Raw genomic sequence first — 26,519 nt, forward strand, 5'->3', positions numbered from 1 at the left:
TCTGTTCTGTATCTTGTTTTTGGTGGTAATTACAACCATAGGTATTTGTCAGAACTTGAACTGTACATTAAAAAGGGTAAATTATACTGTGTATAAATTTTTAAATTAAGGTATAATTCAAAGCAATTATGCTGAAGAGATCTATTTATTTGATAAATGTGGCTAAATGTATTACTGTGAGAAAAGAAATTTGGCCCTTTGAAAATAAATTTGTACATAATAGGCACTCGGTAATGTTAGTTTCCTTCCTTCTTGTGCACAAATGCTTCATGATTACCTGTCAAGACTGCTAAAGAAAGCATTCCTGCCCTAGGAGATGACTGGATCTCAGATGACTTCTAAGATCCTATGATTTCTTTGAAAGGTAAATAAATGACTGTTTTGAAACACATGTGTAAAGTAAAATATAGAAGCGTTACTACACTATTCCAAAGGTGGGCCCCCTAGAACCTTGATTTTACTTCCAAAGACTTAGACTCAGGTATAAAACTATTAACCCTCTGTTAATAGAAATTATTTTAAAACTTAAAAAATAATACAAAAGGACGACCAAATGTCCTTTCGTTGTCATTCTGGAGCATTGACTGAGAGATGTGTGTCTATAACCCAAGTGTGTCTAAATAACCCAAGGATTATTTAGTTCTCTAGGGGATTACATCCTTGTTTGGCTTATTATTCACTAATGATTAGGATCCAGACTTTTTGAAGTGACATGTTAACTTAAAGATTTTTTGTCTGGTAGAGATGAAAAAAATTTCTGTTTGGTAGAAGAAATAATCCCAAAGACTATGGATTAACTGTCCTATAGTGCATTAACCACTTTTCTATCTAATTTAGCTATCTTATTCTAGCATTTTTACTTTCAGTATTTATATATACTGAATCTCTCAAATATTCTTTGAATCAGCCTTACATAATGCTGGGTCCCTCACTAATAAATTAGTCTTTGACATGTGTTCATTCTGTATTTGTATGTGAGTCATGTTCTTAATTTTGAAAATTATATTGTAATTATATATATTATACCCCAAACATCCTACAACATTGTCTGTGGACCATGTCCCATCCTGCACAAAGTCCCTGATATCTACTACTGACTGCTGGTTTTAATGCTGTAAGAGCACCTTGAAATATCTTTGTGATCATGCTGGTACCTGAAGAGGTCTTTTCAGGAAAAAAACTGGATACCTCTGCAAGTGCTCAAGAAAACTGCAGAAAGACTTTCTGGAACTACTCTCACAAAATGAGAAACTGATGTCTTTCCTATCATGTTACTGTTCTATCTATAAACCGAGAGGATGACATTAAGAACCTTTGTTTTAGAGATCCAGAACAAATAGACTCACACTGGGCCCTTCTTTCCTGTCAAACACTATTCCTGTAATCCGCTTTTGCTAGTAATGGCCATAAAATAACTATATTGGAGCAATAAAAATTGATAAACTACCAGCTGCCTCAAAAATCTAATAGCTTTGGCAAAATATACTGCAGCTTGTTGTGATAGAGCCTCCTTTTCCCTAACACATTTTATTTTAACACTTGCCTTTTCACACTACTGAATAGTATAATCAAATTAACAGATTCAGCAAATGCTCAGTGAGTTCCAGGCACTAGACACTGCTCAGCCCTGACTACCCTCACCCCCTTCCCCAAGCAGGCTCAACTAGTACTCAGTGTCAATCATTGGTTTGCAGTTGTCCAGGATGAAAATGGAGAATAGAGCCTAAATGGAGGGTTGCATTCTGTCCTGTCAGCACCCAAAAGATTTAAAATGGAGTCAAGCAAAAGAATGGATCTCTTTCACATTAATAAAATTTAATGATCTACAACACCACTGAGTATTAAATGCATACAGATTTGAAACATCCTGAGAAACAGGAAGGGTGGGTTAAAACGTGGTTCACAAACAAACTGCTATTTATAAATATTCTGAATCAGCTTGACAACTTTATTGAAAGAGGTATGAAACAAATATCTTCCAATAAACACTCAAACTCAGAAATAATCGAAATATGGTGCCCATTCATACAAAGACCAAAGTGCCAAGTTTCCATGCAGCATAGGGAATCCTCTGCAAAGCAAGTCTGAACCAAAATTCTAAAACGCCAAGGAGGAGGGGGTGAAGTGGGTTGAGGATATAGAACAGGAGTAGGAGTAATTTTTTCAACCTACTTTTACCCTGGTGATTATTAAAACAGAATTCTGTAATATTTCACAATAGAATGTTTTTGAAAAAATAATCTGTTTAGGCCAGCTTCTGCCTTGGGATGTAGGGAGCTGGAAGTAGTGTTGCTCTTACCCTTACAATTAGCCAAACTAAATTAAAATTCATGACTTTTATTGAGCCCATCAGAGGAGTATTACTCACGTATTTGTTGAGAGGAGTATTTGTTCAAGTATTTTGCTTTAATTTAAATTTGGTAGTTTGTTTTCTTGCTGTGGTGTTTTGAGAATTTTGTGTTTTGTTTTGTTTTGTTTTGTTTGGCTGCACCGTGCAGCCTGTGGGATCTTAGTTCCCCGACCAGGGATTGAACCCACACCCCCTGCATTGGAAGCGCGGAGGCTTAACCACTGGACTGCCGGGGAAGTCCGAGAGTTTTTTTTTTTTAATATTCTGAATAAAAATCCTTTGTTGGTTATGTGGTTTATCAGTAAATATTTTCTCTACATCTGTGGCTTGGTTTTTTATTCTCTTTTTTTTTTTTTTTTTTTTTTTTTGCGGTACGTGGGCCTCTCACTGCTGTGGCCTCTCCCATTGCAGAGCACAGGCTCCGGACGCGCAGGCTCAGCGGCCATGGCTCACGGGCCCAGCCGCTCCATGGCACGTGGGATCTTCCCGGACCGTGGCACGAACCCGTGTCCCCTGCATCTGCAGGCGGATCTCAACCACTGCGCCACCAGGGAAGCCCCGGTTTTTTATTCTCTTAATGGTGTCATTCACCAAGCAAGATTTTAATTTTGATGAAGTCCAATTTATCATTTTTTAAAAGGACTCATGTCTAAGAACTCTTATATTAACCTTAGATCATGAAGATTTTCTCCTATGTTTTCTTCTAAAAGTTATGTAGTTACATGGTTTACATTTAGGTATGTGCCTATTTCGAGTTAATCTTTGTCCATGATGTGAAGTTTAGGTGGAGATCTGTTTTTTACATATGGATGTCTAATTGTTCCCACACCGTTAGTTCAAAAGACTATCTTTCCTCCTCTAAATTGCTTTTGCACCTGTTTCAAAAATCAGTTGCCTGTATTTATGTAGGTCAATATCTTAACTCTCTTTTGTTCCATTGTTCTGTTTTTATCACTTCATCAATACCACTGTCTTGATTACTGTAGCTTTATATTATGCCTTAAAATCAGTGTGTTTCTCCAACTTTATTCTTTTTAAAATTTGTTTTAGCTATTCTAGATCTTTTGCTGTTCTTTATAAATTTTAGAATCATCTTGTCTATATTTACAAAAAATCCTACTGGCATTTTTGTTTGAATTAGGTTAAATCTAATCATGAATCTGATGACTTTGGGGAGAAATGACATCTTTAATATGCTGAATCTTCCACCACATGAATATAGCATATTTCTCCATTTCTTTAGATTTTCTTTGATTTTTTCATGGAAGCATCTATGTTTTGTAGTGTTCAGCATAGAGATCCTGTACATGTTTTGTTAGATATATACCTGAATGTTTCATTTCTTTGGAGCTGTTGTAAATGATATATTTTTTTAAAGATTCAGTTTCTAGTTGTTTATTGCCACCATATAGAAATATGACTGATTTTTGTATTGACCTTATATCTTGCTTCCTTGCTAAGCTGTTAGTTATAGGACTTAAAAAAATAGATTTCTCTGATATATTCTAAGCAAACAATCATGCTGTTTAGGAGTAGGGATACTTTCATTTCTTTCTTTCAATCTGTATACCTTTTATATATTTTTTGTCCCTTTTTGCACAGGCTAAGACTTCTAGTATGATGTTTGATAGAAGTGATGAGAGAGCACAGCTTTTTCTTATTTTACCTTTAAGTTCTTTATCAAGTTGAGGAAGTTCCCTTCTATTCCTACTATGCTGAGAGTTTCTATTATGAATGCATTTTGAATTTTGACAAATGGTTTTGTCCTCATCAACTGATATTATCATTTGGTTTTCCTTTTTTAGACTTAATATGTTGATTACATTGATTGATTTTCAAATATTGAACCTGCTTTTCATTCCTGGGAGAAACCCCACTTGGATGTAGGGTTTTATATATTGCTGTTAGATTTGCTAATATTTTGTTGAGGGTATTTGCTTTTATATTCATGAGGGATATTGGTCTATAGTTTTCTTTTTTGTATTGTTTGTCTGGGTTTGGTATCAGGGCTTCATAAAATGAGTAGGGAAAGATTCTATCCTCTCCTGTTTTCTGGAAGAGATCTTGCAGAATTGGTGTTATCTTTTCTTTTTTTTAATTTTTTTACTTTATATTTAATAATTTATTCAATACTCATATCAATCCTATAAGTACAATACTATTATTTTCCCCTTTTGAACCAATAATGAAACATTCTGAAGCACAGAAATGTTAACAGTTTCCCAAGAGCACAGAATTAGTAAGTGGCTGAGCAGAGATTAAAATTCAGGAAGTCTGACTGTAGTCCCTGTGCCATAACCACTTGCCTATAAAATGGTGTTATCTTTTCTTTAAATGTTTGTTGGAATTTGCCAGTGAAACCATCTGGGCCTGGGCATTTCTTTTAAAAAAGATTTTTAGCTGTGAATTTAATTTCCTTAATAGATGGATCATTATTCAGGTTACTTGTTTCATCTTCAATGAGTTTTAGTAGTTTGTGGTTTTCGAGCAGTCTGTCCATTTCATTTAAGTTGTCTAACTTATGTGTGTAGAGTTATTCATGGTAGTATCCCCTTATTATCTTTTTATGTCTGCGGGGTCTATAGTGATAATCTCCTCTTTCATTCCTCATATTGGTAATTTGCTTTTTTTTTTCTTTCTCAGTTTTGCTAGAGGTTTATCAATTTTATTGATCTTTTCAAAGGACCAGCTTTTGTTTTCATTTATTTTTCTCTGTTGTTTTTCTGTTTTCAGCTTCATTGATTTCTGTTTTATCTTATTTCCTTTTTCTGCTTGCTTTGGGTTTATTTTGCTCTTTTTCTAGTTCCTAAGGGGGAAGCTTAGATTACAGTTGACCCTTGAACAACAGGGGTATGAACTGTGCAGGTCCACTTATATGTGGATTATTTTCAATAGTAAATACTACAGTACTACACGATCCACATGGTTGGTTGAATCCACAGATGTGAAACTGCCAATACAGAGGAATTGAGGTTATGGAGGAACCATGGATAGGGAGGGCTGACAATAACTTAGATATGGATTTTTGACTGTGCAGAGGTTTGGCACCCCTGACCCCTGATTGTTCAAGGGTCAACTGTATTTATACGAGAGATTTTTTTCCCTAAAATATCATTTACTGCTATGAATTTCCCTCTAAGCCCACAAATTGAGTTATGTTGTTTTTTCATTTTTCTTTAATTAAAAATATTTTCTAATTTCCCTTAAAAGTTTCTCTTTGATTAATGGGTTATTTAGATATATGATATCCAATAGCCAAGTATTTGGAGCTTTTCCTCTTATCTCTCTGTTGTCGATTTCTATTTTATTTCCTTTATGGTCAGGGAACATATTCTGTATGATTTCAGTTCTTTTATATTTGAAGTTTGTTTTGTGACCCAGGATGTGATCTATCTTGTTGAAAGAATATATATTCTGCGATTGTTAGATAGAGTGTTCTGTACATATAAGCTAATTCCACTTGGTTGATAATAGTGTTCAGTTCTTACATATTCTTGCTGATTTTCTGTCTGCTAGTTCTATATATTAATTAGAGAGGAGTGTTGAAGTCTCCAACTATAATTGTGGGTTTTTCTACTTCTAATTTTAGATCTGACAGTTTTTGCTTCACATATTTTGAAGCACTGTTGTTAGGTGTTTACACATTTAGGATTGTTAAGTCTTTGGGGTGAATTAAATAACCCTTTTAGCATTATGACATGTCTCTTTATATCCCACTTTATCCTTTCTTTTTAGTTTAATAGACATTTATTCTATTATTATGTATAGTTGAACAAGCTCTACACACAAAATTATATGGTTTAAGACTTTTTTTTTGAGTGGGAAGAAATTTGGGTCTCAAAACGTTTTGCGAGCCTGCTACATGTTTTCTGGAAATCATTAAGTGGACCTTTCAAGACCCTTGAAGAAAATACGAGAAAAATTGGTTCAAGAAAACCAGCAATTAGATTTCAAAATTAACCTACCTGTTAAGATAGCAAACCAAGAATTGGAAAGAATTGGGGCAATTCCTCTTCCATATTTCCTATACACTCAAATCCACCCTGGGAAACAGAACATGATGCAAGCAGAATGTAGTGGTATGCCCAGCCACAACTGGTGGCCTGGCAAGTTTGTGGAATGGTGAGGCTCTTGATGGTAGTTTGAGCAGGGATCAGAAAAATAACTGTAGGCAACATATAAAATTGGAAACCAGTTGAACTTGTATTGACACCAACTACATGACTTTTCTCAGTATCCTTATGGGAATGGATAATGTGGCTTGACCCAAAATAGCACTGATTAGACTTAGTGTTACTTTTAAATAAAACCAACCCTGTTGTCCCCTCTGTGGTGGCTTAGAGAGTTCATAATGGTCACAAACTAATATTACAGATAAAACATTTAAAATTTTGATCCAAGCTTTTTCTGTCCTCCCACACTTGAAAGGTATCTGATGGACACCAATTTCCCAATCCTAGCATTACTAGCTTACAAACCTTAGGGCTAATTAACTCCCTTCTCATTTACCTAATGTTCAATTTCCATCAGTTTCAGTATACACCAGTGTAAATACCATGACTATTTTGCATGAAGTTCAGTATTCTACAGATCCCAGTCCTGGGATTAAACCAGTAGCTCCCATCTTTTATGTGAACATCAGTGGTACCATGGAGGCCAAGGCAGTTTAATTTAGGTTAACCAGGATGTTTTCATTTGTAAGCGAACCCTCTTGCAACAGGTTTATTCAATTCTCTTAAAAATGGTGACACTCCTTTAATTTTCGCCTTTCGGAAGCAGCTGTTTACATAAATGGAATATTAGATTAAGTCTAAAAATGTGGGCCCTAGTCAACTTTCATTCTTTTTCTGCGTATGATCATGATAAAGGATCAGGATATCCTTCACATTTCCAAGGAAAATCCAATTTAAAAAGTTTGTCCTTGCCAAACTCCATAAAACAGCCACTTTAGAGTAAACCAGCAGAGCATTGCATCACCCCAATAAAGCTGTAGGTTTCATCACATGCATCAACAAATCTACATGGCTAGTTTCTGCACTCCTCTTTTCCAGAATTTATTTTACACCTATTGTACCAAACAGCATTTTAAACACGGACATATCAACTCCCTAATAAAGCAAAAACAAAGGCATTTCCTTTATTAGAAACAAGATACACCATCACTTAAAGTCTTCAAACATTATTGCACTTTAATTTTCATAATTTGACAATGCATTCAATGAAATAATCTGGAGACAACTAGTTTTAACAGACAAATTTAAAAACACCTTTAAGCGGACATGAATGTCCTAAATTGTTTATTAGGTAAGAATTTTACAAACATTACTTATATTAGCGGTAATAGTGGAGCTGGAGAGTATTGCGCCTTCTCCAAGCTGCACGGCGAGAACCACCAATAGTGTGGTGGGACTTGTGGCCCTTTCCAAGGCCGCGGCTCTTTCTGCCTGCAGATGTCAGCCCCCACATCTCCCTGTGCTTGTGGACTGGTTTGGTGATCCACTGGGTGACAGGGTTTCTTCTGATAGCTTTATGAAATGGATCAATGATGATAACCTCAAAAAATTTGTAAGTAGAATCTTCACCAACCCAGTAAGAATTCAGGACCCTTAGGGCCCCACAGTGACGTCCAGTTCACTCCTTGGCAACAGAATGAAGGCTTCGAGCAAACTAGAGCTGGTTGACACCATGATGGAGAGGCTTGCCGTAGGTGGCACCATTAGGAACCGGGCATTTGCGGGTACCACAGCACACACGAATCCGATATATGACATAACCTTGCTTGGCCTTGTAGCCCAGCCTGTGTACCTTGTCAGGCTGGGTGGGGCAGAGGGCCCTCTGCAGTGCAGAGAGCTGGCGGTACTGCCAGCAGTGCACCCTGAGCAGAAAGCAAATTATGTGGGACTGCTTCTTCCTCCTGGATGTACTAGCAAGTGCCCATCTCGGCTCACCTGATGGCTGCTGCCAGACGGAAAGGCCCACTTTATCCTTGTAATTTTCTTTGCTCTGAATTCTTTCTTTTCTTTTTTTTTTTTTGGCGGTACGTGTGCCTCTCACCGCTGTGGCCTCTCCCATTGCAGAGCACAGGCTCCAGACGTGCAGGCCCAGCGGCCATGGCTCGTGGGTGCAGCCGCTCCGCAGCATGTGGGATCCTCCAGGACCGGGGCACGAACCCGTGTACCCTGCATCGGCAGGCGGACTCTCAACCACTGCGCCATCAGGGAAGCCCTGAATTCTTTCTTTTGATCAGCATTTGCATCATATCTTTTTTCATCTTTTACTTTTCATCTACCTATATCATATTTTAAATGATTTTCTTATAGTCTTTGTGGTGGGATCATGTTTTTTAAATCTGTTCTGACAGTCTCTGTCTTTTAATTGTATGTTTAGACCATTCCACTTAATGTAGTTATTGATATGCTTGGTTTAAACCTACCATTTTATTATTTCTTTTCTTTGTGTTATACCTCTGTTATTATTTCCTCTCTTTTCCACTTTCCTGCCTTTTGGGTTATTTGAACGTTTTTTAGTGCTCCATTTTAATTAATCTACTGTGTTTTGTTTTTTTTTTTTTTTTTGCGGTATGTGGGCCTCTCACCGCTGTGGCCTCTCCCGCTGCGAGGCACAGGCTCCGGACGCGCAGGCTCAGCGGCCATGGCTCACGGGCCCAGCCGCTCCGCGGCACGTGGGATCCTCCCGGACCGGGGCACGAATCCGCGTCCCCTGCATCGGCAGGCGGACTCTCAACCACTGTGTCACCAGGGAAGCCCTACTGTGATTTTTGAGTTTATCTCTTTGCATATCTTTTGTGGTTACTCTAGGGATTATAATATACATATTAAGCCTTGCACAGTCTGCTTAGAATCAATACTTTACTACTTCAGGAGTCATGCAGAAACCTTACACCCTGTAGGTCCCTTTACCCTCTCCCCTTTATGTTATAGTTGTCTTATATATTACATCTACACATACTGAAAATCCCTTCACACATTCTTATTGTTTTTGCTATCAGCTGCCAAACATATTTTAAGTAATTCAAGAGAAGAACAGTCTGTTATATCTACCCAAATTTTACAATTTATATTGCTGTTCCTTCATTCCTAATGTGCTAAATTTCTTTCTGCTATAATTTCCCAACTGGCTGAAGAACTTCCTCTAGCAGTTCTTTTAGAGCAGATTGCTGGCTATAAATTGTCATCCCTGAAAGATATTTTTGCTGGATATAGAATTATGTGTTGACAGTTCTTTTTTCCCCACACTTCAAACATGTTGTGCCATTTCCTTATGACCTCCATGGTTTCTGATACAAGAAATCCACTGTAATTCGAATTGTTATACCCCTATAAGGTAATGTATTTTTCCTCTGGCTGCTTTCAAGATTTTTTTCTTTGTACTACGTTCAGCAGTTTGATTTGGATATGTCTGGAAACGGGTTTCTTTGGGTTTATTCTGTTTGGGGTTTTTCACTGCTCAGGCTATTCAAAGTCTCATAAATAGGCTCTGGATCCAGAAGAGATTGGAATAATAATGACAAAAAACTTCTTTTGAAAGTATCTTTGCTTTGTAGGGACCTGCACACAGTAGAAATGGAAATATTTTCTGTATATCCCAGACAGAATTTAACATTAGTAAATTATAGTTGTAACTCCTGCTCCCTTTCAGTGATGTGGAAGATTGTTGCAAATGGACTAGAATGGAGAGAATTGAGCTCCAGAGAGAATGAGTGAGTTTTGTAGTTTTACACACCTAGTAAGTTGCAGATCTATAAGTTAGTGTTCAAGTTCTGTTTACACTACTATAATATGTTCCTATGCACTTATAGAATTTGTCCCTCCTCCTAAACGGAAACTTTAGCTTAAGTTTATGGTGAGATGCTCGTTTGAAATGTCTACTTTTAAAAAAAAATCAGGGAAAGTCTCATATTTTAAATTCCTTCAGGGAGGCATTAAGTCTTGGTTTGAGCAGGGATTGGTACACTATAGCCTGCCCGCTAAATCTGTCCCACTACCTGTTTTCATGCAGCCTATAAGCTAGGAATGGATTTTTCTGTTTTTAAATGGTTGGAAAAATCAAAAGAAGAATAATATTTGATGACATGTGAAAATTGTATGAAATTAAAATTTCAGTGTAAGTGAAGTTTTTTTGATATTTATTTACTTATTTATTTATTTGGCTGCGTTGGGTCTTAGTTGCGGCACACGGGCTCTTCACTGAGGCACGCGGGCTCTTCGTTGCAGCGCACGGGCTCTAGACCACACGGGCTCAGTAGCTGTGGCACGGGGGCTTAGTTGCCCCACAGCATGTGGGATCTTACTTCTGTGGCTAGGGATCGAACCTGAGTCCCATGCGTTGGAAGGCGGATTCTTAACCACTGGACCATCAGGGAAGCCCCTATAAGTGAAGTTTTATTGGAACACAGCCATGTCCATTTATTTACATAAATAAATGTCAGTGGTTTCTCTTATGCTGTAATGGCAGAGTTGAGTAGTTAAGACAGAGGCTGAATGGCCTGCAAAGCAAAAAATATATACTGTCTAGCCCTTTACAGAAAACGTTTGCTAACTCCTTGTTTAGAATAATGTCCAGTGAATTGAGTTAGGATGTCACTGATCTGAACTGTGTGAAAAGGGTAGCTAGAATTCAAACTTTGCTCTTTGAATAAGTGTCTTAGGTGTAAGAAAAGTAGAAGATAAGAATTATTAACTGTTTACAGTACTAGTCTATTGACATGTATTGAATGTTTTCAGTTCTGCAGCAATATTCTGTTCTTTTAAAATTAGCCCTTCAGGAAATCCTACTATTTGCAACAACATGGACAAACTGGGAGGGCATTATGCTCAGTGAAATAAGCCAGACAGAGAAAGACAAATACTGCATGGTATCACTTCTATGTGGAATCAAAAAAAAAAGGTCAAACTCATAGAAACAGAGAGTAGAATGGTGGTTGCTAGGGGCGAAGAGGCAGGAGAAATGGGGTGAGGTTGGTAAAAGGGTACAAACTTTAAGTTATAAGATGAATAAGTTCTGGGGATGTAATGTACAGCATGGTCACTATAGTTATCAATACTGTATTTTATACTTGAAAGTTGCTAAGAGAGTAGATCTTAAATGTTCTCACCACAAAAAGGAAAAAAGGTAACTGTGTAGTGATGGATGTGTAAACTTGGTGGGAATCCTTTCACAATGTATAGGTATATCAAATCAAATCATCACATTGTACACTTTAAATATATTATAATTTTATTTGTCAATTATACCTCAGTAAAGCTGAGGGGAAAATTAAATAAATAAAGGGCAAAACATAAAATAAAATTAGTCTTTCAGATCAAGAGAAATTGATTAGAAGAAAAGCCAGGACTGTTTCTACCTGGTTGAAGAAGATTGTCAGTTGGAGGCACTTGAGGCCCAAGTGTGAGGGGCTTAGGGAGGTTTTCTTGGCTGGACGAGGTAAAGGTCATTATTTAAACTTTGTTTTCCTGCTTCTCTGTTGGGCTTTTTACAGGTCTAATTACCTAGTTGACTTTCTGTTCTTTTGTGAGTCTTTTTCTCTATGACTAGTGAGAGGAAATGGCTGATCACTTTTAAATGAAGAGGAAAGCCCAACTCAGACCAGGAACCGTTGCCCCTCACCCCTACCGCTATAGGTGGACCTTTCCTTTGGGCTTATTGACCTACCTTGCCAGCTGGCATCAGAAGTCCATTGAGATGTACATGGCCTGTTTCTCCTAACCTCTTCCCTCCATCTCAAGGACCAAATGAGCCACATCTGTACTATGCATGAATTTAAGGATTTTTTTTTTAGGCCCAAGTTAACTTCTGTTACGCATTGAAATTTAAGCTTCTCGAGTGGGTTGCCTATCATAGAGTTCCTGGCAACAACAAATTTTAAATGCACAATACACATTAATTTTTAGGGTAAAAATATTATTATCTTGGTTTGTAAACTTACCTTTTAGGTGACAGGAAAACAAATCTCTCTTTGTGCTATGCCTGCTTATGTATTTTCTATACATATGTGTTCTATAATTATATATTCTCTCTTGGATCTACTACTACTATGAAATATAGCTGTTCTGAATGTCCTGGGCCACACCATTCTGGCAGTGAAAGCAGGGTCTGGATAACAGTCCCTCAGACTTTTGCCAGCTCTATTATAGTTCTCCAGCTTCCAGGGAAGTCTTCAAACATACCCAGTTTACCCTGGAGGTATCTGTTGTGTTTTCCTGAATAAGGTATTCTAGAGCTCCAAGTGTCATCTCCCTCCTCTCCCTTTGCTCTTAGCACCTTTGGTGACCTCTGGGGCAGGATCCTTGCTGGGCTGCTAGTGCTTTCAGCCCCTTGAGGCTGCTCTCCTGTGTTTGCACAGCCCCCAGTGCTGCAAATACCACTGACATGCCTGACTCTGTCCATGTGGGTGGCTCACTCTTACACTTCCCAGTTAAGGGTACTGGTGTCTGTGCTATGGACCTTGACTTTGACTCTCTCATCCTCCTGCTGCAGCTGGATCTTCTGGGGCTGTGGGGGCTGCATGTCAGCTTGTTTAGGTTTCTGTGGAAAGCCCATCTCTTACTGGATTCTGAACCACGTCCTTGAAAACTGAGCTTTTAGATTAACCTGAGTAACACACTTCACACCATTTTCTGAATCATTCCTCTCTCATACCTTGGGGTATTGCCACTAAATCAGTTGATGAGCTACCATCTTCTCTTGGAACTCCCTTCTTTACTAGGGAATTCCTTGGTCCCTCAAGAACCTAGATTCCTGGTAAGATAGGCTGCTCCTAGGTACACCTGACAGGTGAGAATTCAACTGGTGTGTTAATCACCTTCTGCTCAAGTTAGGCCCCTCTGTGAGTTTATGTATATGTATTGATAATATGTGCCCTATGGTGCATATCCTTGAGGAGATTTTAAAGCTGTGCAGCTGCTATAGGAAGCCCAGAGCTTAATTTCTGCCTTTACCTAAACTCTTGCATTCATCTGAGATGTTAGCATTAGTTTGGTCTTCTCCCTGCCCAAACATTCTGCCATGTACCACCTTGTGCCCACTTCAGGCCTAAGTGGTTGACCTAACTATCCAGTGTTGCTATTTCATAGAAGTTGACTCTCATTCTTCCCAAACCTTCATCTACTTTTGTATCCTATTCCAAGGATTGTTATCCTCCTTTTTCTAGTTTCTTGAGGCAGAGCTTTGATTACTGACTTGAGACTCTTCTTTCCTAATGTAAGTATTTAGTACTGTAAATTTCCCTCTCAGCACTGCTTTAAGCTGTGCCCCACATATTTTGATATGTTGTATGTATTTTCATTTTCATTCAGTTCAGTGTACTTTAAAATTTTCCCTTGAGATTTCCTCTTTGGCCCATGGCTTATTTAGAAGTATGTTATTTAGTTTCCAAGTGTTTATAGAGATTTTCCTGTTGTCTTTCTGCTGCTGATTTCTGCTTTGATACCATTGTGGTCAGAGAATGCACTCCATATGACTTCAATCTTACTAAATTTGTTTAAGCTTGTTTCATGGCCCAAGATACGGTCTGTCTTGGTATATTTTCTGTGGGTGCTTGAAAAAAATGTAATCTGCTGTTGTTGGATGCAGTGTTCTACAGGTGTCAGTTAAATCGTATTGGTTGATTGTGTTTGTTGAGTTCTTCTATCAATATGTCCTTGCTGATTTTCTGTCTACTAGTTCTATCAGTTGTTGAGAGAAGAATGTTGAAATCTCCAACTATGACTGTGGATTTATCTATTTCTCCTTTCAGATCAGTTAGTTTTTGTTTCACATATTTTGCAGCTCCATTTTTTTAGTGCATACATATTTAGGATTGCTATGTCTTGGTAGATTGATCCTTCTATCATTATTTAATGTTCTTCTCCATCTGGTGATTATCTTTTTATTGATATTAATATAGCCACACTGCTTTCTTTTGAGTAATATTTATATCTTATATCCTTCTCCATTTTTTTCCACTTTCAACCTTTCCTTATATTTGAAGTGAGTTGTGGCAGACAACATATAGATGGATCATGTTTTTTAACCCACTCTGCCAATCTCTCTCTGTCTTTTAATTGGTTTATTTAGACCATTTATATTTGCTGGTTATTCAAAGATCAATAAAATGTCTATCCATAGAATATGTTTTCTAGATTCATGTCTGGCTTCTTCATGAGTGACTCTTTAAATACATGATATAATGAAAAGCTCACTAGGTGAAGAGCCAGATGTCCTCGGGCATAGGCCTTCCTTTGCCATACAGCAGTTCTGTGACCTTGGACAAATGATACTACACAGTTCCATCTAAAAATGCTCACTGAGTTTCTGTTGAGCACCAAGTACTGGGTTACGTACTAGAAACACAAAGATAAGACATGACACACTCTTTGCCTTCCCAGAATTTAGAGTCCACTGGGAGACATGTACAAATGATCAGATAATTACAGGGGATGACTATTACGGTAGAGGTTAGTATGGGCATTTTACCCAGCTTGGTAGTGGAAGGGGGGTTAGGTAAGGCTTCCAAGAGAGGTGATGACTGTGCTGAATTTTTTTTTTTTTTTTTTTTTTTTTTTTTTTTTTTTTGCGGTACGCGGGCCTCTCACTGTTGTGGCCTCTCCTGCTGCGGAGCACAGGCTCCGGACGCGCAGGCTCAGCAACCATGGCTCATGGGCCCAGCCGCTCTGCGGCATGTGGGATCTTCCCGGACCGGGGCACAAACCCGTGTCCCCTGCATCGGCAGGCGGACTCTCAACCACTGCGCCACCAGGGAAGCCCCTGTGCTGAATTTTAAATGACCAATAGAGATTGACAAGGTAAAAGGGAGCAGAGGAAGAAAATTTAGAACATTTCTGAGTTTTTGTTTCCTTGTGTTCAAGGAGAGATTGGCAGTCCAATCAAGAAAAAATTCAGCCTCTCACCCCCAGAACACATATTTAATATTGTATAATCTAGATATCCTCAGGCCTTGGTATCCTATGGCTCTATTTATACCCAAATTGTATGGTTCTTGGTTCTCTTGGCTCCTACTGGACTTTCAGGCTCCAGCAAAGTATTCGTGCTTAGGTCTATAAGTCATCATGGGGTATCTCACATGTCTTCATAAATCAATATCAATTAAAGTCACTCTTCTCCTGTGCAAAGTATTTATACACATATGCTTAGGGTAGGTGGTAGGGAAAGGCACAAATCATAGGCTTCAAAGGACTATTAAATTTATACTTTATTTGTCACATTTCTAATTCCTGTATTCATCCTAATGGTGTCTTCGTATATAAGTAAGTTTTATAGTATTTGTCTTCCTCTTCCTAAACCAGGTTCATATTTATTAGTAAGGATTAAATAAAATTTTCTAAAATAAATTTATTTATTTTTGGCTGTGTTGGGTCTTCGTGGCTGTGCGCGGGCTTTCTCTAGTTACAATGAGCGGGAGCTACTCTTTGTTGCAGTGCGCAGGCTTCTCATTGTGGCAGCTTCTCTTGTTGCGGAGCACGGGCTCTAGGCACGCGGGCTTCAGTAGTTGTGGCACACAGGCTCAGTAGTTGTAGCTCATGGGCTCTAGAGTACAGGCTCTGTAGTTGTGGCACACGGGCTTAGTTGCTCCGTGGCATGTGGGATTTTCCCAGACCTGGAATCGAACCCGTGTCCCCTGCATTGGCAGGCGGATTCTTAACCACTGCACCACCAGGGAAGTCCCTAAATAAAATTTTTTTAAAGTCCTTTAACCAGCTTAATCATTCTTATTCCCTTTTTGAGAATCCCTTTTCCATTGTCTATAGTTTTTCTAATAATTGGATGGATACACAGTGGTACAGAATACAGGAGCTACTGGGTAACCTCCTCATGGTGTTCACCAGTGGCCATGCCTTTTACAAGAGTATCTGGCTTGGGAAAACATGGAGAATAATAAAGAGTTGGAAAGCAAGACTTTAGAGTAGCAGGTAAAGGATTATGATTATTGACTCTGCAAAAGAAAAGATTGAAGGTACTCCTTCAGTACTTGGGACATTTTAAACAAAATTTGGTAGTGGCCAGTTATAATATGAGTACTAAAAATAATATAAGGACTTTATTGCTATGATGGGTTTAGGAAAAGAAGGAAGTATTTCTAACAACTGTTGAGATGGATTCCAAGGGGATATAGTAGAATTTCCTAGTTGGGCCTGAGAGAAAAATTTCATAGTCTCCCTTTTAGGGCTTCAGGTAAATGTAGAGGGACTTAAGAGGCAGTGGGCAGGATTGGGAAGGGAGCATTCTTACATCATCACCCGGCCTTCCCTTGGAAGTAGCGTGAACTAGTGGGAAGGTACGTTTTGGGAAATCAGTCTATGGGTTAAAATCTCAGCTCTCTAATCCCTCACTGAGGCTCTTTTGTATAAATGGATAATATCATGTGATAGGTATGATTACATGAATTAAAGTATGTGAAGCATCTACCACAGCAAAGGGTACCCTCATGAGTATAGTCCCCCATGCCGTTCTTTATAGTCTGTCCCTAGCTGGGCTCCCCAAACTCACCATTCATCAGTCTCTTATACCACTCTGTAGTCTACAGAGTGAATAGTCTAGTCTATTCAGAATTACTTAATTTTTGTCTGTTAGCTTGTTCATTTTATTTTGTTTTAAGCATGTTGTGCCCTTCCATGCTATCATGTGTGTTATGCCCTTCACCTTGGAGAATTCACCTTCGTCCAGGGCTGGCCTTCCACTTGGTGGACTCCGAACCCCAATAAGGATGGACCCCTACTTAGGGATTGACTTAAGGTCACCTAGCTCTTGAGATCTGACCTGTATAAACCAAGATGGCAATTTATTGATATATAGTGGAAATTCAACTGATTACATTTTCGTATGTAGTCACCTCACACCAGATTGCAAGAGCCAATTGTGCACATCACTGTCAAATTCCACGGCAAGTGACATCATCTTAATAGCTTGAAATTGACCATGGTGAGAGTATCTACATTTCAGAAAACAGTAAACTACAAATCAGAACTTTCCCCCACCCTGTAGAGCCTGTTGTTAAACATTTATCAGCATACCACTGATACTATCTCTCTGTCTCTTTGGGTGAGTTGTGTGGGAAGCCAAGCCATCTTCATAAGACTACTACATCATAAATGTGGACTTGGACCTGGGACTTTAGTGATGTGATTCTCATATTTGGTGTTATCAGCATGAGACCTCTTCTCAGTCCTTTTCTGGAACTGTGGTGTTTCTGTTTTTCAGCCCAGAGGGGTGGATACTTGGACATGAGCTCCAACTTCTCTGGGCCACGCTTAGATGGTAACTTCTGACTGTGTGACGTTCCTTTTTTCAATCCTTTGGACTGATCCAACTTTTATTCTCATAGTCTTTTTCCATCCTAAGTAGAATATAAAATATAATTGTTTGTTTTTACTAAATTGTAGTCATATTTCAATCCTGCTTCCCTGAAATGAAGTCAAACTCACTTTTTTTTGCATCCATGCCACTCCCAAATTAATTTGTTGGGAATTTTAGGTGTTGATGAGCTTTTGGTCCCCTGTATAGGCAGTATGAGGGTTTGCCCCCATAAGTGTTCAGTCACATCCAAATGTGGGTTTCACTAGTCATTTCTCAGAGTAAGCACCTGCATTTTGCAGTTCTGAGTTCTTGAGAGGTCCCATACTGAGAGATCCCATGTTGTTTGGTTGGTCCACATCCTGATAATGTGTCACTTCCAACATGGAGTCTCCACACCCTCTCTGGATAGATTTAGTCACTATCCTTCCATGCTCCTAGGAAATTTGGAGCCTTCCCTTTTTCTGTTACAAAACCTATCACCCTGGGTTCTGGTAATTTGTTTTTCCTCTCCTTATCACTCCACCAGAGCCCTGAGCTCCTCGAAATTACAGGCCTTGCAGTTTTCTGTCCCTGTATCTGCAGTATTGAGCATGGTGTCAGGCCTGTAGTATCTTGCACATAAATTTGGAGTGTGGGTAAATTAATGAATAACATTCTGTGGAATTAAAGGGAATGTGAAAGTTAAGTTAGCCTGTGGGAGTTTTTAATATTAAGCTCCGTAAGTCCAAATTTTACACTGTGAGTTAAGAATCAATTCCTGGACAGCCTTTTTGCCTCCTTTATAATATTTTTCAACTCCAGTAATTGCTAAAGTATGTGAAAGTGCCTTTGGGAAGATTCCCTATACAGGAAGGAGCACGTAAAGGAATGTCACTCTTGGGTCTACAGCTTTGTCCGGGAATTATGTGGGCAAATGAACTAATCCTACTATTTAAAGGATGGTTTCCCCTCTGTAGATAGACAGGGGCTGGCTTCTTTGATGCTGATTCATGAAATTCTGCCTGTTTAAAGTATGCCTGTGTTCTCCCTGCAGTTATTTTGTGGGCTCACTTTACTCACCGCAATTTTGACTTTATGTGTTCCTAGTCACTGCCAATGAAGATTCAGGTTATTGATAGTTAGGCAGACAGGAATTCAGAGAAAGAGAAGTGTATATGCTAAAGAAGGATAAAGGGGGCAAAGGGGGTGGTGTTGGTAGTGAGCAAAGAGAGAAAACCTTAATTATACATACATATAGCATAAGGGACAGTCTAAAATATAGGTGGAAGTAGAATGTACCTGAAGAAAAAGTGAACAGGTCATAAGTGCACAACTCTATTAATAATCTCAAAGTGAACACATCCATTTAACCAGTGCCCAGGTCAAGAAAAAGAACATCACCAGCACCTCAGAGGCCCCCTTCCTGTTTCCTGGCAATGACTTACTTACCCCTTCCCTCTACCCTAGAGGTTAGGTTACCAAGTTACTGCTATCCTGAATTCCATCACTATAGATTAATGCTGTTTTTTCACTTTGCATAGATGGAGAATATATATATCATACAGTTTTTAAAAATCTGTTATACTGTGATGAGCATGTCTCATCTGAACATTCTCACACGTGTCTTTTGAGGAACAAATGTGTGCATTTCTGTTGGATATATAACTAAGAGTGAGGTAATAGCGTACGCATATGTTAAGCTTTAGTAGAGGTTGTCAAACAGCTTTCCAAAGCGTTTATACTAATTTACGTTCTTGCCAGCAGTATACAGAAGGTACCATTTGTTCACATCTTTGACATCACTTGTATTGTTAATATTTTGAATTGTAGCCATTCTAATGGATAGTAGTGGTATCTCATTGTGGCTTTATTTCGTTTTTAATTGAAATATAATTTGCATACAATAAAATGCAAAGATTTTAAGAGTACAGTTTGAGTCTTTTTAAAAAAATTAATAAATTTATTTATTTATTTATGGCAGTGTTGGGTCTTTGTTGCTGCAAGCGTAGTTGCAGTGAGCGGGGGCTACTCTTTGTTACGGTGTGTGGGCTTCTCATTGTGGTGGCTTCTCTTGTTGCGGAGCACAGATTCTAGGTGCGCGGGCTCAGTAGTTGTGGCTCGCAGGCTCTAGAGCTCAGGCTCAGTAGTTGTGGCTCACGGGCTTAGTTGCTCGGCGGCATGTGGGAATCTTTGCGGACCAGGGATCAAACCCGTGTCCCCTGCATTGGCAGGAGGATTCTTAACCACTGCGCCACCAGGGAAGTCCTACAGTTTGAGTCTTGACAAATGTATATACCCATGTAACTCACACCCCAGCAAGATATAGATGATTTTCTGTCACCCCATAAAGTACCTTTTCATTTGATCCTCTCCAACCAGAGGCAACCATGATTCCAATTTCTGTCACCATAGATTAGTTTTGCCTGCTATTGAACTTTATGTAAATAAAATCATACAGTGTGTAAGCTCGTGTTTGGCTTGTTTTTGGCTTATTTTGTTCAACATAATGTTTTTGAGATTTCATCCATGATGTTGTATGTATCAGTAGTATATCCTGTTTCATTGCTGAGTATTTCATTGTATGAATGTACCAAAATTTGTTTATTTGTTCTCCTGTTGATGGACATTTTGGGTTTTTTTTTTTTGAAGTCTTACTGTGGTTTTTAATTTTTACTTCCCTGAGGCCTAATACTATGGAACATCTTTTCATAATTTATTGCCATTTGATATTCTCTTGTGAAGAGCCTGTTCAAGACTGTTGCCATTTTTCTTTTGAGTTGTTTGTCTTATTAATTTATTGGAGTTCATTATGTAGCCTGGATATGAGTCCATTCTAGTCTGAGAGAGTCTTTTCACTCTCTTAAGAGTATCCTTGTTACACATTTATACAGGAATGTTCATAGCAGCTTTATTTGCAATAACCAAAAACTGGAAACAACCCAAATGTCCTTCAGTAGGTGAATGGTTAAACAAACTGTGGTACATCCATATAATGGTATAAAAGGAATGAACATGGAACAACTTGGATGGATCTCAGGAGCATTATGCTGAATGTAAAAAAGTAAGTTTATATACTGAATAATTTCTTTGATATAGCATTCTTAAAATGACAACTTTATTGAGGTATAATTTCCATACCACAGAGTTCACATGTTTCAAACATACAGTTTAATGCTTTTTAGTAAATGTACCAAGTTATGTAACCATATCCATAATCCAGTTTTAGAATATTTCCATCACTCCAATAAAAATTTTTGTGCCCATTTGCCATCAGTCAGTTCCCCTCCCCTGAGCCCTAGGCAACCACTAATCTACTTTCTGTCTCTATAGGTTTGCCTTTTGTGGACATTTTGTATAAAAAGAATCATACACGGTATGCTCTTTTGTGTCTGTTTTCTTTCATGTAGCATAATGCTTTTGAGGTTCATCCATGGATATGCCATGTATCAGTAATTCATTCCTTTTTATTGTTGAATAGTATTACATTATATGGATATACCACATTATGATTATCTATTCTCTGTGCATGGACATTTGGGGTGTTTCCAGGTTCTCACGAATAATGCTGCTGTGGACATTTATGTACTTGTCCTTGTGTAGGCATATGTTTTCATTTCTCTTGGGTAGATTCCTAGGAGTAGAATTGCTGAGTTGTGTGGTAAATTTATGCTTAACTTCTTAAAGAAACTGCCAAACTGTTTTCCAAGGTGGCTGAACCAAGTTATAGTCCCGCCAGTTCCTGGAGAATGTTCCATATTCACTTGAAAAGCATGTTTATTTTGCTCATCTTGGGAAGAGTGTTTTGTAAATGCCAACTAGGTCAGTTTTTTGGTAGTGTTGTGTGAGTTTTCTATATTCTTGCTTGATTTTCTTTCTAGTTGTTCTGTTACCAAGAATGGGATGTTGAACTCTCTATTAGTGTTGAATTGTCTGTTTCTTCAGTTCTTTGTCTTTAGTTTTCAGCAGTTTGACTATGATGTGTCTGGGTGTGGATTTCTTTGTATTATGTTTGGTATTCTCTCAGCTTCTTGGCAATTTTCATCTGTTTTTTCTTCAAATGTTTTTCGGCATCACACTCTTTTTCTTCCCTGTATTGGATTCCAGTTACACAAATATTAGATCGTTTATTATCATACAGGTCCTTGACACTTTGGTTCTCCCCCCGAATCTTTTTTCTTTCTGTTATTTAAATTGGCTAGTTCGTTTGTCTATTTTCAGTTTCAGTGCCTCCTCCATTCTGCTATTGTGTTCTTTCAGTGAATTTTTTATTTCAGTTATTTTATTTTCCAGTTCTAAAGTTTTAACTTGGTTATCCTTTATATCTTCTCTTTACTTTGCCAATAACTTTCTATTTAAATTTATTTCAAGAGTGTTCAAGTTTGGTGATTGCTCATTTGAGCATTTTTGTAATAGCTGCTTTAACCTACTTGTTCGATAATTTCAACATTTGTGTCATCTCACTGTTGGCATCTGTTGATTGTCTTTTCCCATGTGAGTTGGCATTTTTATTTTTTATATACCGAGCGACTTTGGATTTTATCCTGGACATTTTGAATATTATGTTATTAGACTCTGGATCTTGTTTCAATCTAGTGGAGAATGTTGATTATTTGTTTAGCAGTCAGTTGACCTGGTTAAGTTCATACTGCAAGTTCCAGCTCACCTTCTGTAGTGGGCTGTAGTTCCAATATGAGTTCAGTATTCAATGCCTTTGCAGTGCTATTCAGATCTGTCCCATGTGTGATGACCACTGGTCAGGTCTGAGACCTGAGTGTCTCTTAGCTCAGTTCTCAAAGTGTTTGACATGCTAATTAGGATCAAATCCACACATGCCCAGATGGAGGGTGATCACAGTTGTTCATAAGCAGCTTTATGGGTTTGCTTTCCTGAGGTCTTCCCTCTTCGTTATTACCATGGTATTTTATGGTTTTCTAGAGCTTTCCTTTTCGGTCCTCCAGTCAGAAACCACCCGCTTTCATGATGCACTGCCTCTGGGGCATAAGGGACAGGGAGACAGAGAGAGAAAGAAAGTAAGAAAAAACAGTGGGATTTGGCTTTGCCCTTTTGGAGCTTGCTATAGTTCCACCGAATGGAATGGAATGTTCCTTTCCCTCGAGAGTTTTAACTCCTACAGTCAAGTCTCCCTCTGCCAGTCAGTTTCGTTGCTGTTGCCACAGCCTCCACCATGGGATTTTCTGGACATGAGAGAAGGGAGAAAAAGGAGAGAAAACCCCAGGGGATTTCCCCCCAGTCTCTCTTGAGTTTTAGTAGTTCCCTTTTCCAAAAAAAGCACCTTGAGCCAGAACATGTGCTCTAAACACAGTGCTCACTTTCACGTTTTGTTGTGTTTTCAGGCCAGAGAATACGGGAGGAAGAAAAGTAGTAAAGTCACCACCAGTTCAGTTGTACTAGGCACCCTGATATTCTTCCCTGATTCATCTGCTGATAATATACTTTAAAGAGTTCTCTAATAGCTACCCAGGCATTCTGTACAGATTTTATAGTTGCTTCTGGTGGACATAAAGGTGGATGTGTTGATTCCATCTTACCTGCAACCAGAAGTCTTAACTGATATTTTAAATGATGTTTTGGATTGGCTTCCTCAACTCCCCAACATATTTATATCTCTGAAATAGTTTCAAAGATGCAGTGTTTGGTGTTGTTAAGTGGACAAAAGTTCCTAAGTATAAGCAGAGGAGCTGCAGTATTGGCAGAATAATGACCTCCTGAAAAACAAAGCCACTTTTCTGAAGGCATACATGGTAATCTCATCCGGAAGCACAGTTCTTTGTCCTCATGCAGCATATCATTGACCTCCTTGTTTTCCTTGGCCCTGCCTCTTTGTCACATTCTCTTACTTCTGTCCTGCTGTTTTTCAGTAAACTTTGCTCCTCAGGACTTCATTTATCAACTCCTTTCTCCTCCTCCTCCCTCCCGTTTGTCTCTGGTTTACCCTACACTCTCTTCTTCCGAACATTACATTCTTGCGTTTTATCACCAGACTCTGTCTTCCAAGGATAAATACACTGCTCTGTGATGTCTTAGGATGTAAGTGCTTGCACTTGAAGGGTGGAGAAGCTAGGCTGGGGAGGTGGGGGGTGAGTAATCAGCTTTTGCTTATAGATTAGGGCCAGACCAGAGTCCCTGCAAGGCATTGTAGTGGTCTAGCCAGCCGCTCTTCCAGCATATTAAGGCTTTCTCTCTCATCAGTATTTCTGGTGATAGTGGGGCCTGGCCATGTGAAGCTCCAGCACAGCCAGGAATATCAGTCTAGAAAGAAGGTAGTATTCAAGCCACACTAACCTCATTAACTTGAGAATATATCAGGGCCTTCTGAGCTGTTGTGTTTTGTTGTTAATTGTGAAATTTAATAGGAAGAAACTATTAAATAACAGTTACTTTTATGCAAGTATTTCCTATTCTTAGTTACGGTGGTACAGAATCACTGCCAGAAGGAAATCCTAAAAGGGCAAAAACACATGGACAAAGCACAAGTTTTTATGTTGCAGCATGCTTTCAGTATTTTTATGGTGGAAACATAACGTTCCTTAAAAACCACAGTGGGCTTCCCAGGTGTCTCTTCAGATCCATCAGTTTCCAGGCATGCAAAAGCTGCTCAACTCATAACCTTCTGGGCATATATTAACTATGTATAGATAAAATTTGTAGGTATTCAAAAGATATGGTACCTTTTGGAAAGAAAATCCTCAGGTACAGCATATTGTCTCATTTACTCCCACTAAAATTCATTATCTTCTTGTCTGGGAGCAGGGCAGCAGCAGGGAGCTCCTTGAGTTCTGACCCACTGTTTTTATGCCAGACTGGCCCTCCTCACACAAGGACAGGTCAATGATAGTCTTTTCCACTGCTAAGATTTTTATTTTTTCAGGTCAGTGATACTCTTTTCCACTGATAAGATTTTTATTTTTTCTTTTGACAGTAGCCAAAGCAACTAGTTGTAAAGAAAACACACTCATTATTCTTACTCTTTCATTTTACACAGCAATACTCATTTCAGTGGTATGTTTCTGTGGAGATCTCTTTAGCTATCAGAGCAATTTGACTTTGGTACTGGAAAAACTTAAGTCACAGAAACAGTGATTAAACAGGCAACAGTTCTACAAATAATACTGATTTAATTATGTACATAAGGTCAACCAAGGCATGAGAATTAAAGTGAGATTTATTTAAGGCCAGTATACTGTAAACACCACTCCCCCCAATCCTGTGACTATAATAACTTTCAGGCCCAATTAAGTGAATTATTCCTCATTGATTGTGAAATATTCCCAGGTAAAACCATTAAAGGCTGTGTTGATTTCGGATTGTTGCATTATTTCTTAAAGCTTGTCTTGGGATAACTGCTGCATTTTCCAGAGTCTGTGAGCTCTAAACTGTGAGGTGCTGGCCTAACTTTGATGGAACCTGAGAATTGGAAGGACCTTGGGGATCACCAAGTCCAGGTACCTTCCCAGTGCAACAATCCTCTCCACAATATTCTGTCAGACAGGCAGTTGTCTGACTCTTTACCACTTTTACCCCCAAAGAATATATATTTTTCCTCCATACATTTTTGATGCTACTCACTCATCTTTCCATGATAGGTCATTCTTTATTCCCAAGCCAAGATCTGCCTTCTAGGGTCTCTCACCATTGTTCCCAGCTCCTCCATTACCACACAGAGCAAATCTCCTTTGTCCAAAATAGTTAAAGCCGTCTATTTTCGTACTTCCCCTTTTTCGCATCTGTGATCTTCTCAGGCTAAAAAAATTCCTGGTTCTTTCAACAGCTTAATTCAAGACTTTTTAATGCAGTGGAAAATTCAAAGAATAATATAATGAACACTCATATTCTCCACCAGCCAGAATTATCAACAATTAAGATTTTGTCATATTTTTCTTTTTCTTAAATAGAGGAATTAAAACATTACAGAAATGATTATTTCCCCTTTGATCACCCCTTCTAGTGTCCACCTCCTCCCTCGCAGTGTCATGCATATATAGGTGTGTATAAACAACATATAGATTTGTTTTAATTTACACAAATGGTGTTATTATGGGTGTGTCTATATGTTTTGTCCATACAGCAAATGTCTTAGATCTTTTCATATGTTTTGTATTAATCTTTCCATACTATGTATTGTATTAGTCATTATATGTATGACATAAGATACTTTGGCTGTCTGCCATCTGGGCATATGGTCGGATTGTAGTTCTGCCTCTTCTGAAGTTAGGTGTGGCCATGTGATTTGCTTTGGTCAATGAAATGTCAGCAAAAGTAACGGGTGCACTTCCAAATAGAAGTTTTAAGAGCCAGTATGAGATTTACCACATTTAATTCCCCTGGCAGATAGAGATGAGGTCTCTCTGTCAGCCTGGGTCTGAGAATAACTACTTGAACTTTCCTGCCAACTCACTTTTTAAGCATGTAGCATATGAATAAATAGACTTTGCTTGTATTAAGCCACTCGGATTTTAGGTTCCTTTTGTTAATTTGCAAACTTAGCCCATCCTGATTTATAAGTAGACCTACATCATTGTTTTTAGTGGCTGCAAAGTATCCCCGAGTGTGAGTAGACCTTATTCTGTGTAGCCATTCTCCTACTGACAGAAGAAGCTTAAGGACTTCCTGAATTTTGCTGTTATAAACAATTCTCTGTTGGTAATTGTATAAATTTGTGAGAGTTTCTCCAGGATGTGTATCTAGAAGTAGGATTGTTTGGGTCACAGTGTACGGATATTTTCAGTTTTACAGGATTCTGTCTTTGCTATCTAAAGTGGCTATATCAATTTACATTCTCACTCTTTCAACTGTCATTTGTGTGACATGATTCCCAAACTTTTTACTAACCTTGATTCCCATCTCTGGATTCACTTTT

At 38.5% G+C, this 26,519-nt stretch overlaps 1 protein-coding gene and 1 pseudogene across 6 annotated transcripts in view; one reads left to right on the top strand and one right to left on the bottom strand.

Annotated features, from left to right (window-relative positions):
* JADE3 (jade family PHD finger 3) overlaps nt 1–26,519 on the top strand; it is a 153,315-nt gene that overhangs the window by 25,492 nt on the left and 101,304 nt on the right. For 3 of the 6 annotated variants that reach the window (XM_033409700.2, XM_033409699.2, XM_049704818.1), the window contains one exon: nt 286–364. The exons of the other annotated variants lie outside the window; for them this stretch is intronic. In XM_033409700.2, coding sequence (XP_033265591.1) covers nt 349–364 — 16 coding nt within the window. In that variant the 5' untranslated portion in view covers nt 286–348. The remainder of the gene's footprint in view (nt 1–285; nt 365–26,519) is intronic. 6 annotated transcript variants of the gene reach the window in all.
* LOC101281039 (60S ribosomal protein L15-like) lies at nt 5,705–12,910 on the bottom strand (annotated as a pseudogene).

The sequence above is a fragment of the Orcinus orca genome, chromosome X (genome assembly GCF_937001465.1).
Source record: "Orcinus orca chromosome X, mOrcOrc1.1, whole genome shotgun sequence".
NCBI lineage: Eukaryota > Metazoa > Chordata > Mammalia > Artiodactyla > Delphinidae > Orcinus > Orcinus orca.